Source organism: Arachis hypogaea, chromosome 16 (genome assembly GCF_003086295.3).
Source record: "Arachis hypogaea cultivar Tifrunner chromosome 16, arahy.Tifrunner.gnm2.J5K5, whole genome shotgun sequence".
NCBI classification, from domain to species: domain Eukaryota; kingdom Viridiplantae; phylum Streptophyta; class Magnoliopsida; order Fabales; family Fabaceae; genus Arachis; species Arachis hypogaea.
This window is the reverse complement of record NC_092051.1, coordinates 8,759,131-8,773,824: the sequence shown is the minus strand read 5'-3', so window position 1 is coordinate 8,773,824 and position 14,694 is coordinate 8,759,131. Positions and strand designations below refer to the sequence as shown.

At 29.2% G+C, this 14,694-nt stretch overlaps 4 protein-coding genes across 4 annotated transcripts; 2 read left to right on the top strand and 2 right to left on the bottom strand.

The window, feature by feature from the left end:
- Positions 1-4,315: 4,315 nt before the first annotated feature.
- LOC112756572 (uncharacterized) lies at positions 4,316-5,243 on the top strand. Its single transcript, XM_025805191.1, has 2 exons — positions 4,316-4,961; positions 5,197-5,243. Exons 1-2 carry the CDS (start codon positions 4,316-4,318, stop codon positions 5,241-5,243), a joined length of 693 nt encoding a protein of 230 aa, XP_025660976.1.
- A 400-nt stretch (positions 5,244-5,643) lies between these two features.
- On the bottom strand, positions 5,644-8,654 carry LOC112758637 (probable 2-oxoglutarate-dependent dioxygenase AOP1). The gene is made up of 2 exons (XM_025807347.3): positions 8,250-8,654; positions 5,644-6,539 (listed from the first exon to the last, which is right to left on the bottom strand). Exons 1-2 carry the CDS (start codon positions 8,624-8,626, stop codon positions 5,945-5,947), a joined length of 972 nt encoding a protein of 323 aa, XP_025663132.1. The 5' UTR covers positions 8,627-8,654; the 3' UTR covers positions 5,644-5,944.
- A 922-nt stretch (positions 8,655-9,576) lies between these two features.
- Positions 9,577-12,125, bottom strand: LOC112757985 (probable 2-oxoglutarate-dependent dioxygenase AOP1). Its single transcript, XM_025806534.3, has 3 exons — positions 11,688-12,125; positions 10,332-10,683; positions 9,577-10,008 (listed from the first exon to the last, which is right to left on the bottom strand). The coding sequence occupies exons 1-3, from the start codon at positions 12,059-12,061 to the stop codon at positions 9,760-9,762; spliced, it is 975 nt and encodes a 324-aa protein (XP_025662319.1). The 5' UTR covers positions 12,062-12,125; the 3' UTR covers positions 9,577-9,759.
- A 1,024-nt stretch (positions 12,126-13,149) lies between these two features.
- Positions 13,150-14,329, top strand: LOC112758369 (uncharacterized). The gene has a single exon (XM_025807028.3). It carries the CDS (start codon positions 13,590-13,592, stop codon positions 14,052-14,054), a length of 465 nt encoding a protein of 154 aa, XP_025662813.1. The 5' UTR covers positions 13,150-13,589; the 3' UTR covers positions 14,055-14,329.
- Positions 14,330-14,694: the final 365 nt, after the last annotated feature.

Below are 14,694 nucleotides of genomic sequence, written 5' to 3'. Positions count from 1 at the left end.
TTGCCGGAAAAATCAAACGCTTCAACTACAGGAACGGTTGGAGGAGCAGCGAGGTAGAAGAGGAAGCTCTATACATTACACGGGTATTTGGAGAAGGTTTTGCGAGTGGGTCGCTGGAAAAAATCAAACCCGTCACCTATAGGAAGGGTAGAGGAAGCAGTGAGGTAGTAGAAGAAGAAGCAGTGGACATTACAAGGGTATTTAGGGAAGGTTTTGCGAGCGGGTCGCCGGAAAAATCACACCCATCAGTCCATCACCTACAGAAAGGGTAGAGAAGAAGGAGCAGTGGTCAGTAAGGGAGAAGAAGCAGCGAGGTTGAAGAAGAAGCAGTTCCTTCGAAGTGTATTTTGAGAGGTAGAAGAAGAAGAAGCTGTAGACAATCCAATAGTATTTGGGGAAGATTTTGATTTCTTTAGTATTTGGGGAGGGATTTGTAAAATCAATTATTTGTATATTGCACCCATTTATATTACAGTTCAAATACGTTATGTGGTATAATGTAAATAATATAAAATACAATGTAGTGTGAACACATTTATTTAAGGAATTAATGAGAGATTGAAAATTTTTTAGATCAATGGCTAAGATGATGACACATCTGCAAAGATAAATTACCCACAAAATTACCATGAGTTTGGAAGAAACCACCTTTAATAATACCAAATTTATTTTTGAGCAATTAACACTATAAATGTCAAATTTACATTTGGTACGCTCACTGTTATACAACCCAAATTTTATTTTTATCTTGTTTGATTTTTTTTTCTTTTTTTATTCTCTTTTATTATCTTTATCATAGTTGTCAAATCATCTTTTTCATATTTTTCCTTTTTTATATGTTCAAAAAATTAAAGTACAAAAATTTAATTTACAGTACAAAAATTTTGATGCACATAAAAAATTTTAAATGACTATATATAAAAAATATTGACACTTAACCAACAAAATACATACAATACAAAAATTTTAATACATAACACAAAATTTAGTACATAATATAAAAATTTGGTACATGGCACAAAAACTTTTCAAGAACTACATATCTAAAACATCGACTCCTAATCAATAATATACATACAATATATAAATTTTGGTGTACAATACAATTTTTTTACACACATATAAATCTTTTGATACACAATACAATTTTTTTAAAAACTGTATGTTCAAAATATTGACTCACTGAAAGTTTGTGTTATACATTAATAAAATTAGTGTTATTCACAAAAATTTTATGTTATGGATACAAATTTTAGTATTATGTATAAAATTTTTTATCCTACATTAATAAAAATTATGTCAATAAATTTATATGCTCTCTAACAAATTAACAATTATGTGTTAAAAAATATGAAAAAAGAAAAGTAATAACGCATACATGTGCATTTTTTTTATTTGTGTCAATTTAATTGGAATTGACTACAAAAACTCTTTTACTTGTAGCATCACTCAAAATTAAATTAGAAGAACCCTGTAATATATAATATTTACATTTGCAGGAGTAAAACTTGAGTTTAGGGCATGTATCTACAGCAGCGTTTAAGTAATGTCTTTTGATTTCATCAAATTATTTAAAATAAGAAACGGTCTTTTTAACGTATAAATAGTTGAGAATTTACATCATTTTTGATAAAATTAAGTCTACGATAATGATATTTATAAATTGTTCTTCTTTTCAATGTATAAATGGTTGAGAATTCACATTATCATCATTTTTGATAAAATTAAGTCCACGGCAATGATATTCATAAATTGTTCTACTATAATTCTTCGTAGATAACTTTAATTTTGATTTAATAGTTGTTTATACCCTAACTCAAAACTTAAAGTCAGGCTCAAAGTACAGAAAATTCAAAAAGTAGTTACTAAATAGTCGATCTCCTAAGAGGTCGGACAAGAATACTACCAAGTGATAACTCTTTCTTGAAGGAGTTATCCTTATTATCTTTTACTTATTTCTAGAAGAGAGATCTCAACAACCCCTAAATAAAAGGAACAGTTATTCGCCAATAATGGTGAAACTATTCCAACAGTAGTTATTAACTCATCACCTATAAATACACTGATATTTCTCAGATATACTTAAGATCCAATCTCTTATAAATTTGGTGGTACCCTTATTGACTTAAGTATCGGAGCGGCAGCCATCTGACACAAACTAAGACGGACGCTGCCTCATTAAGAGTCTGAATCTCACATTCAGGTCTAAACATAATCTAGTTTTAGATAACTCTTAAAATAATAGTATATTTCAATAGAGGATGACCATACACTTTTTTAACTTAAATAGTAAATATCATGACACAGACTTTGAAAACTTTTAATGGAAGAGATAGAAATTTGTAAATCTTTCATAAGTAACCTCATATATACTATTTAAATTCTTTGCCACTAGAAATTACATCTCGTGCCTTATTTGATTTTGTCAAATTTGTTCAACAACGGAAGTGAATGAGGAAAATAACATAAAATTTATTTCATATCATTTTTTTTTGGCTTATGTCACATAAAATCTATAAATAATATTTTTTATTAAGATATTTTAATTTATTTTTTATTTTAATTTTTAAAATTTTACTTTTACTTCAAGAAAGTAAACTAAAATATATATCGTTTTCTCCTAACAACACCGCTCCTTTGACTACATTCAAAATGAAATAAACATTAAAAAAAAAAACATATAAACATCAAAATATATATTAATTTTGTAGTTAAAACAATAATAATTGGTTACATTTTAACCTGTGCATTAATAAAAATACAAAGGCCACAGACTTTTTTTGTTGTGTCTGTTATCTCTGTAATGACTTTTTCAACTGTAAAAATAATTATATGTTCAATATTCCTTAATGAGAACCCAGACCAGACAACATGCAAAAACTCCAAACAAATTCGGAAGAAATTAGATTTCAGTTAATATTTATCGTTTTGATGTAACTAAAACTTTATAAATAAAATAAAAAATTAAAAGTTTCATGTTAAATATACATTAAAACCAACCACTAAAATTAATTACATACAAAAACGTTTAGACATATAATATCATTTAAAATTAATTTAGAAGGATGCCATAATATATATTATTTACATTTACAGGAATAAAATTTGAATTTAGAACCTCATGTATATATATACTCAGGGGTGGAGCCTCTCATATAGCAAGGCATAATGGCCCCTAAACTTCAATTTTTTTTTATAAACTGTGTGTAAATTTTAATTTAATTCTCTTAAAATTTCATTCTAATTTTTTTATATTTAAAAATTAAATTTTGGTCCTTCTTCAAATTTTATGCTAGTTCCGCCGCCCTATACTATTTAAATTTTTTGCCACTAGGGATTAAATCTCATGCCTTATTTGATTTTGTCAAATTTGTTCAACAGCGGAATTGAATAAGAAAAATAACAAAAAATTTATTTCATATAATTTTTTTGGCTTATATCACATAAAATCTATAAATAATATTTTTTATTAAGATATTTTTATTTATTTTTAATTTTAAATTTTAAATTTTACTTTTACTTCATGAAAGTAACTAAAAAATATCTTTTTTTAACCGCCGTTTCTTTCTTTGATTATATTCAAAATGAAATAAACGTAAAAAAAACACATAAATATCAAAATATGTATTAATTTTGTAGTTAAACAATAATTGGTTACATTTTAACTGTGCATTAATAAAAATACAAAGTCCACAGATTGTTTCTGTTGTGTCTGTTATCTGTAATGATTTTTTCAACTGTAAAAATAGTTATATATGTATAAAATAAAAAATTAAAAGTTTCATATTAGGTGTATACTAAAATCAGTCACCAAAATTTGTTTAGGATAGAATACATATTAAAATATAAAATATACATTAAAAATAAATTAAATTATATATTTATTTGTATAAAAATATATGGTGATTGATTTTGATGATCAATTTTAATGTATAAATAGCATTTTTAAAAAGCTTTATATTTGCTAATATGGTTGTGAACAGATAGGCAATGAAGCAAAGTGGATCCACTTTTATAGTTTTATCAACTAACTATGTTCTATATAACTACTATATGATTATTACTGTCAACATTTCGTTACATATAATTAACCACATGCAACAATATGATACAAAATTGTTAGATGACAACCATTTCTGTTTGCAGAAAAAAAAAAAAAAAACCTACAAAATTCCCTTTATATAAATGCATGATCAATTGATCATCACATACATTCATCTAAATCCAATCAAAAATCTTCTTTCTTCTTCTAGCTATATCCAACTCAAAAGCTACTCGTCATATATAGTCACATATATATTATATTCTATCAAAAATGGAATATTCTCTATTATTGAGGAAGCATAATGTGAAAGATTATTACCATTCAACAAAAGAAAGCCCTTACATAGTTCTCATGGCAGAACTAGCAGGGCTTCTAATGTTCTTATTATTATGCACAATTCTGGTGTTTACTTGCACTCCAAGCATCCTCATAGAACTTTCAGGTAAACCAAAACCTCCCATGGTGGAAATTCTTGGACTTTCTGTCTCAGGCCTCAATAATGTTTCATACAAAAATGTATCATCCAAATGGGGTGTGGAATTAGCAGCAAAAAATCCAAACATCTTTTCAACATTGTATCTTGATCACATTGAAGGTATGGTACTATTCAAAGATGAAGTTCTTGGGGTGAGTTCAGTAAAGATTAATAAACCAATTGTTTTGGGACCAAGGGAACATAAATTTGTCAGCTTTAAAGTGTGGAGGAAGGATTGGAATATAGATGGTGATCAACCAAGTGTGAAGGATTGGGTTGTGGACAATCTTGTCATGGAACAAAGTAGGAATAACATAAACTTCAGTGTGCAAATGGGGGTTTGGGGTCAAATTAAATCTGGTTGGTGGTTGAGAAAGAGTGTGATCATGAACCCTAGGTGCATGGATTTGAGTATTAATCTTGTTAAGAATAGGGGTTTTGGTATGTTGTTAAATAAAAAACCCATAAGATGCTATGTTCCTATGTTGGATCGATAGTTAGCTATATACCTTAGTTTTTTTTTTTTTGTTCATACATATGGTCGATGTTAATTAATTAGCATGTAATTATGTAATCAAACATGAATGAATAGATGTACATCTATTAGATTAGACTTGTATTGCACAATAATGTAGAGTTTAAATGATTAATTTATAATTTGGATTGCACATAATAGATATTTCAATATCACATAATGGGACAATTATAGCCTCTTTGTTATAAATTGTTTTATTTCCTTCAATTCGTCCTTTTTGTTCAAAATTAACATTGGGCATAAGAACATCTCCGTAAACTTATCTTAACAAAGTTTTCAATGAAATAATATAACGGTATATAGTTGTACTACATGAAAAAGGTTTCAATTAACTAAATTTATCGATAATCATCCCAATATCTTCATCTTCAACTTCTTGTTTTATTTGATTTATAGACCACATCATGGGCATAACGTTATATATCTATTTTTCTTATTTCTATTGTGGGTATACGTTAATACTTATGGATCAAGATTTTTTAAAATAAAAAATTGCTAAAATAATAAAATAAAAAAATAATAATTCTTAAATTAAGATAGTAGGACGAATTGTTTGTAATTATAATAATAGCCCATAAGAAAAACATATCACACTAGAACAGCACATATATAATTAAGGTGGTCACTCATCACATACATGTATTTTTTATTTTTATATAAAGATGATTTAAGATATAACAGTTTTCAACTATCATCTCGGGTTCGACTAATCACGTAAACTGGAAACTCAAGTGCAGTCGACTTTACGGGAAGTTGATAGTTGAGAGTCATTAGATAAAAATTTAGTCAAATCAGCCAAATCATCTATCTGCTCTCAATTATCAAAATTCACGTGAAGTCGAGTGCACCTGAATTTCCACTTACAAGAAAAAGAGCAAGTGTAGAAGAATCATTCATGATTGGATGAGATTCCACAATAGGCTTGAATCCGAGTATCAAGATCTTTGATCTTGCTTTCATCAAAGAAGCGAAGATAATCATAATGGTGGAACGTTGTTTTGTAACGCAAGGGATGTTGTTGATTGACCAACTCCTGAGGAATCTCGAATGTGTTGGAGCAGAAAGAAAAGAGTCCCGTAGAGTATCTTAGATTCTTGACATGACTACTCATTGTAACTCTGTGTTCGCATGGCCTTATCCTACCATTGCTCCAAATCTTGAATGCATCACCAGCCATGACAACAAAGGAAGAAGGAGAAGCATCAACACCTCTCCAGACTCCATCGTTGGATTTGATTTCTAAGCCATTGAGATTGTTGAGTTGGTGAACTATTGATGTGATGGTTAAGTCTGTGTGAGGCTGCAATCCTGTTTCATTCTCATCGTTCTTGGGTGGCCTATATTCTTGGCATCGAAGCAGATAGTCGCTTGATTCTATCATCAATTTGCATCTTTCCATGTCCACTCCGTAGCTCTCAAACACCATCCTCTTTGCTATATGGTCTATTTCCCCCATTAGCTTTGCATACTCATTAATCCTTTCACTATATACATGCATTGGTTATGTCACGGATATTAATAGTTTTACTATTATAATCTTTAGCTGTTAGGACAAAGCGGTTTGAATAATTATATTTCTAACGCATCCGTTCTCTTTTTCACTTTTTTTTTATCCTTAAATTAGGGTGAGACTCGAATCTGAGACCTCTAAATAAAGATAAAAAATTATGTCATTTAAGTTATAACTCGTTGGCTAACGCACTCATCCTCTTATATTAATCCTTTATATCACACATCCTCTTATATTAATCTTTTATATCATATAAATTTTTATATATATTATAATATAATAATTTCTTTTAAAAGTTAAATTGATAGAAGAAAACATATAAATAATTAGAGTTTAATTTTGATTGACTGATAGTGTAATTATACTTGTTCTTTTGATGACTATTCATGTGATCAATATGAAAAGTAGTTATTTTTACTAATATGGTATTATGAAATTAGAGATATACGTGTAAAACTATTTTACATTGACATTGCATCAAAATTAAATTTAAATAATTATATGTCTAATAAAAAGAAGAATGATAGAGGGCTATCAAAATTTATTGTTTTTGACCATTAGTTAGTTATCAATATTTTAAAAGTGTGAAATAAAGTAAGGTGTTAGATTACTAAACTAAAAAAATCGAATTGATGACTAAAAGTAATAGTCAAAATCAATAAATTCTAATGATTCTCTAGTATTTTTCTATTAAACATATTAGAGATATAATTATTTATGTAATTTTTTTTTATCGACTAAAGTTTGTTTAGATAAACAATATCATAGACATGATATCAAATAAAGAAGACCTATGCAAAATTTATACAAATCCAAAAGAGATTTTAAAGTGATCTAAAATTTAAGTGAGTGATAATATTAAATATATTAAAATTTAAAGATATAGTCATTTACGTACCTTTTCTTATATGTTTATTAAGTTTTTCAAGCCATTTAAATAAAAATGTCAAAAATGTCTTTTTTAAAGATGTTTTTTAAAAATTAAAATTTAACACATATAATCAATTAAATTATATTATTTTTATTAAAATTAGACTGAACAAATTAGTTTAGTAAAAAAAATAATAAATTAAATTTTAAATCGGTATAAATTAATATTTTTTATAAAAAAATTACTACAATATTCCTATTATAAAACACAACTAAAATATCCTATTTTATATATATATATATATATATATATATATATATATATATATATATATATATATATTAAAAACTTTAAATTCTAACACTATAATGATAGAAAAGAAAATGGCTAGAATTTAGAATTCTCAAAATTAATATATATAATAAGAGTATTTTAGTCATTTTATATAATAGGGATATTGTAGTCATTTTTTATAAAAATAATATTAATTTAGACAAATTTAAAATTTGATTCACTATTTTTCGGTCAAATTAATTTGTTTGACCTAATTTTGACAAAAATAATATAATTTAAGTGATTATATATGTTATATTTTAATTATTAAAAAATATCTTTAAAAAAAAGACGTTTTTTACATCTTTATGGTAGCATCCCTTTCAAATAAACATTACTATGACATAATATCAGATAAAGAAGACCTATACAAATTTAAACAAATTCAAAACAATTCAATTATCTCTTTTTATGGACTTAAATTTTTGAGATAAATAATATCGTAATTTTTGAGATAAATGAGATGAAAATGGTACATACCAGAAACGGTTATTGCCTTGAGGCCACATTATGTTTGCAAAGTGTTGGCAAGCAGGCATAGAGAAAGGGTCATCAATGCCCAAAGATTCATACAAGGGAATCCAGGAGACTTGTCCCAAGTAACCATGAAAAAGCTTGTCACTCGTCTTCTGTGCTTTTGTTTCCACTGGCAGACCGAATAGTTCCTCCATTGCTGACACAAGACACTTGCATAGCGACTCCCCAACCTTATCGAACCGCACCACAAAACAACCGTGCTCCTCCATCCCCCTCCTTGCCACACGGCACGCCGATACCCATGCCTCCGTGCCTGCCTTCATCTTTTCATCGCTCAAATCAATTACAGGAAATGGACACACTCTTATTTGTGATCCCATTATTGTTTGGTCCTTAATTGGATCAATAATGTTGTAATTTCTCTTAATTATATATAATACCATCTTTAATTTATATCATAATATTTTGGTCACTATCGATGTTGACTTGGAGCAACATGATTATTATTAAATGTTATCTGTTCAATAATTTGTTAACACTCATCTTGTATGATCATATGCTTCTGAACAATTTAGCTGAATAATGTAGCATCACTTCACCAATAATTGAAATTAACATATACTTAATTACTCGTACTTGGTGCATTGATTTGATTGATTAACGGTGTGATCCATTTTATTATTATTGATGAGGACCACAGTACTATGTTATGTCACAAATATACTGATTTAATTTGTGGAAGAATAAATACAACTATATATTGATATCAGATCATACGTGTTATGAAAATGAAACCATATGTTAATTAAGAGATTAAACTAAGCAACATGGTTATTATTAGCCTTTCTAGCTATGGATAATAATAATACTGAAAAAAAAATTGAATTTCATCCAGCACCGCACCTAAAATATATATATATTTTTTAATTTCTATCTCCCATTTCTTATGATAGGGGAAATATTTTTTATTATCCTCATTTTTTGTGAGAAAATATTATCTCATGGGATCCCACTGAAATTATTCAATTTAATAAAAATTAGATTAAGTTTAGTAATTATGATAAAATAAATTTAATGTTTTTAAGTATATGAATAATAAACATCAAATTCTCAAATATTAAATAAAGTATGCAATACATATATAATTTTAAAAATAAAATACTAGCATTGTAGACGTTCAATAATTCATATTTAAAATGCTTTAATTTCCGAGTCAAATATATATTAGTGTAGGAAAAGTATAGGTAAACAATGAAAATATTAAATAATGTAAATAATAGATATATCGGATGTTTATTTTACTAGTGTACATATGGTTATTTTAATATTAAAATTTAGAGGGTTAAATTGGAGGTGTAGTGTATTTTTATTTAATTAGTGGTTGTTCATATTGTTCAACAAAGTCATTGTCCTTAGCATTCCCGTTAGTGTATTACAACTCTAAATTAAACCACACTTAGACACAATATATAAGAGCAAGTTGGCTAATCATCATGATCTAACACTCCTGTTATTATATTCCACAATAGGCATCCATTCGAGTTTGAGGTTGTCTGATTCTGTGCTGGTCAAAGAATCGAAGGTAATCATAATGGTGGAATGCTGGTTTATAACGCAAGGGGTGTTCTTCATCAACCATTATTTCCTCTGGTATCTCCAATATGTTGCCACAAAATGAGAATATTCCTGTTGCGTATCTTGCTTTCTTCTCCTTCATTTCAACTCTGTGTAAACATGATTTTATCCTTCCATTACTCCACACCTACAACATCAACTTCTTAATTTCAATATTTTCTTTTTCTTAAAATATTATTTGTACATTAAAATTAGTCATTAAAATTAATCATCATGTATTTATATATAAATATACGTATAATTTAACTTATTTTTAATATATATTTTATATTTTAATGTGTGTTTCATACTCATAATTAATTTTAGTGACTGATTTAGTATTGTTATAAAATAATAGCAGTAAAATAACAGATTAACTGATTTGTGCCAGCTCACTCTAACTACTTATTGCCATGTCAGGTGCAGCAGAATAACAGAATAACCGCCTAACAGAATATGTAGGTAAGATACCTGGAGTGCGTCACCAGCCATGACGACAAAGGAGTTGGGGGAGGCTTCAATGGGTGTCCATTGTTCTTGATCATCAGAAACATGGCTGGTCTTAACTTGCAAGCCATTGAGATTGTTAATGGGATGAAGCACTGATATGATTGACAAGTCAGTGTGAGGCTCCAACCCTAACACATTCTCATCTACGCCCTCGCTTCGTGGCTTGTACTCCAAGCAACGAAACACATACTCGCTTGTTTCTTCTATCAATGATTCGTATCGTTCCATCTTCATACCATAGCTCTCAAACACCATTCTCCTTGCCACTACCTCTAATTCTGCCATCACTTTCGCATACTCATTGATGCTTTCACTGTATCAACCAACATACGCATGAAGTAGTATGGATGAGCATGTGTCACCTAGAACAATTTCATTGTTTTCTCAAACTTGATTCACTTATTTCAGATTTAAAAAATAATTGAAACTAAATTTGGCACAATACTAATTAAACTCAGAATTTTACTATTCGGTCAAACTTGATTTACTCTTTTTTTTTTTGTAACAAAAATAAAATTAAATTTGACCAAACACTAAAATCTTTTTACACCTCACATTTTATATCAATAAATTCTGAGTAAATTGGCTTTCTGTGAAATCAATAATAATTGACTATTAAATAATTTAGTCAAACATGTTCAAATTATCTATTAATTTACAATTAATAATTTTGTATAAAAGACAATTGTATTTAAGTTTTTAGTTTTTATTTTTTATAGTACTCATAATATTCATCAAAAAGTATTTTTATTGCACTGGAGAAATTAAACTAGAGAAATATTAAAGAATTGTCAAAATTTATTATTTTTTATTATAAATTAGTCATTAATATTTAAAAATATATGAAATAAAATATGTTATTAAATTATTAAATTAAAAAAATTAGATTAATGGTTAAATAATATCCAAAAACAATAAATTTTAATGATCTCTAACATTTCTGGTTAAATTATTCTATTATTCATAACTCTTTTATTTGGATCAAGACATTAACTTACTCCTTTTATTCTAAAATAACTAAATAGCTGTACATTTACAATTAGATATACATACAAAGGATTAATTAAATAAAAGATTGAACGCATTTTAATTCAAGATCGCTAAAATTAATTGCACAAAACCATGAGCTTTATTGTTATGAGTTTCTTTTTTCTAGATTTACGATTTCCACTCACACCATCTCCCTCTCATTCATTTAAATACACTTATTTAAGATTAAGTTAAAAATTTAAGATAGACACACACTTATTTGAAACAAAGAAAAGTATAACGATATATTTGACAATGCAAGGAATGAAGGGAAAAAAAGCGACATACCAAAAAGTACGGTTTCCATGGGGCCACATAAAGTGGGCGAAATTTTGCACTGCATCCATGGACAAAGGATTATCAATGCCGATAGATTCATACAATGGAAGCCATGGCACACTTCCTATGTAGCCATGTAATGGCTTCTCATTTGTCTTTTGTTTCTTGGTCTCCAATGGCAGGCTAAACAGTTCCTTCAAACACGTCACAACGGAGTTGCAAAGCTCCTGGCTAACCTTGTCGAACCGCGCCACGAAGCAGCCGTGCTCCTCCAGCGCAGTCCTCACCACACGGCACGCCGACCGCCATGCCTCGCTGCCCGCCTTCATGTTTTCATCTCTCAAGTCAACCACATAAAATGGAGACCCTCTTTCGGATCCCATCTTGCTCCTCTCAAATCTCAATGCAATCAAGAAAGACGTAGCTGCTCATTTTTTCAAGGACAAACTATTTATTATGTCTATGGTAAATTCAAACTCTCGATTTCATAAACAATTTTATATGTCTAAGGTGGATTAGTTCTCAATCAAGACACCAGATAATGCGCCACCGAATCATATATTGATTTTTATCTTTTTGTGTATAAATATACTCTTAATATTCTTAATGTATAGTTTGTATTTCAATATATATTCTAAGAAATTAATTTACTTGCTGATTTTGTTTTGCGTTTATAACATGATCGTCTAGTTTTATTTTTTTTTTTCATAATATCCCTCAGGAGATCAAGAATAAATTTATCGCAAATTGCAATTCCATTTAAAAATTTAAATCATTGGCCAATATTCAAATTTCCAACACCTTCTCTCTCAAAGGAAGAGGTAGCTAACACTCAACAAATTCGGTGAATATATAATTCCTTAGTATCTCATTCGTTTGTATCAATGTTTGTGCATAAACAAATTGATAATTGGATGAAAGAAATATAGATCCAACAACTCTTATTTATCTAATGTAGTTGTGTGATTCATAAATATGGTTGATTATCCATTATATTTTAAGAGTTTAATTTTAAAACGTTTTATACAGTCGTTCATTTTTTTTGTTTTTTTGAATGATGATTCACGTAGCTAATATAAAAAATTGTTATTTTTGTTTATGTGCTATTAGTATTACATAATTGAATATCAATCCCGTTACGTTACCAACAGCATTTCTGCCAATTTCTGCCAACTCTTATTTATAACTGTGTTTAATAGAAGTGTCTTTGTGGATGTGTCTAATAAAAATGTGTTTTTTATGGCTATGTTTAATAGAAGTGTTTTTATAGATATATTTTTTAGATGTGTCTCTTTATATATATGTTTAAAATATAATAATTAACTATTATTGGTAATAAATTGACAGATAATATGTTGGTACCTATACTTTTTCATTGAATATACATGTAAAAAATCAAAATTAAATTCATATTTTAAACACAAGCAGTTTTTAGATATGTATATAAATCTGACATTAGAAGAATATATAAACACTTCTCTGAATTAATATATATGAACAACCAAAATACAGACCTGATATTTTAACCTCTTTTAAATAACAGAGTATTGTAAAAAAATGTATAGAATAAGAATAAATTACAACTGCCAAAATAAGACAGGGTTAACGGTTTAGTTTATTTATGGAAAAAATGTAAACTAAAGTCTAAAGTTGATATTGCACAGGCATATATACAATGGAAACATCCTAGTTGGCTTTAAAAACATTAAGACACCAAAGAACCATTCACCAACAATTTTTTTTGCTTATTTTATTGAAAGACTCCAAAGCATTGGGAAAGGTCCCTGAACTCCAAATGATATTGAAACTGGGCTTAAACTGGCAAAACCATGAAATCAAAACCGCGGCCCAAGGCCCATTAAGGCCCAACAAAAACCATAAACCCTCACTTCTCTCGCTACCACAACGACGATGGCCGCCAAGGAGATCCTAACCCGTCGCCCCGTGGCGGCGACCATCAAGCTCACCGTTCCAGCCGCCGCAGCGCGCCCAGCCCCACCGGTGGGTCCCGCATTAGGTCAGTACCGTCTTAATCTAATGGCGTTCTGCAAGGACTTCAACGCTCGCACACAGAAGTACAAGCCCGATACCCCAATGGCTGTTACGATAACAGCGTTCAAAGACAACACCTTCGAGTTCACCGTTAAGTCGCCGTCGATCACGTGGTACCTGAAGAAAGCTGCCGGCATAGAATCCGGAAGCGGGCGCCCCGGTCACGTGACGGCGTCGACGCTGTCGCTGAAGCACGTGTATGAGATCGCGAAGGTGAAGCAGAACGATCACTATCTTCAGAATATGTCGCTCGAGGCAATCACCAAGTCAATCATTGGAACCGCGAATAGCATGGGGATTCAGATTGTGAGGGACCTCGATTGATTCAAAGAAAATTCTAGGTTTTGCAAATTTTCCCCCTTTTTCTATATTTTGGAAAGTTTGGATTTTGTGCGTGTATTGGGTGAAATGGTTGAATGTAGGGTTTGTGTGAACGTGAATTTTTTGGACATGATGAATGAGCCTCAGTTTTTTGTTCTTCATTAGATCACTTATATAGTGCTTTATTGCAAATCTTTGCATAGAATGTTGTATTAGGCAGTTAATAACTGCAATAAAAATTTATTGAAATTTTAAGAAATATGAATTGATAAGGTCAATCTGGTGTGTGTGTGTGTGATTCATGAATTGGTCATGTTTATAGGTTTTGGGTTGGATTATTAATTCCTTGTGTAGTCTCAACTCTTAGTGTGAGAATTATATTCTTTGTATCTATAATATGATTATCATGTCTTGTTGATGGTGATGATTGTATAGTTCTCCATATTGGTCTAGGATTTACAATCCATTGGTTCAAGTTTATATATCATGGATTTGAATTTGACAATTCATGATTATCCTTTGTACTATATGTTGATTATATGGAGTAATGGGTAAAATTTTTGTATGCAACAAAAAAAATCAGATCAGTAGTCTTATTTCGGAATGAGATGCCAAAACAAGAATTAGATGTGTACTACAGAAG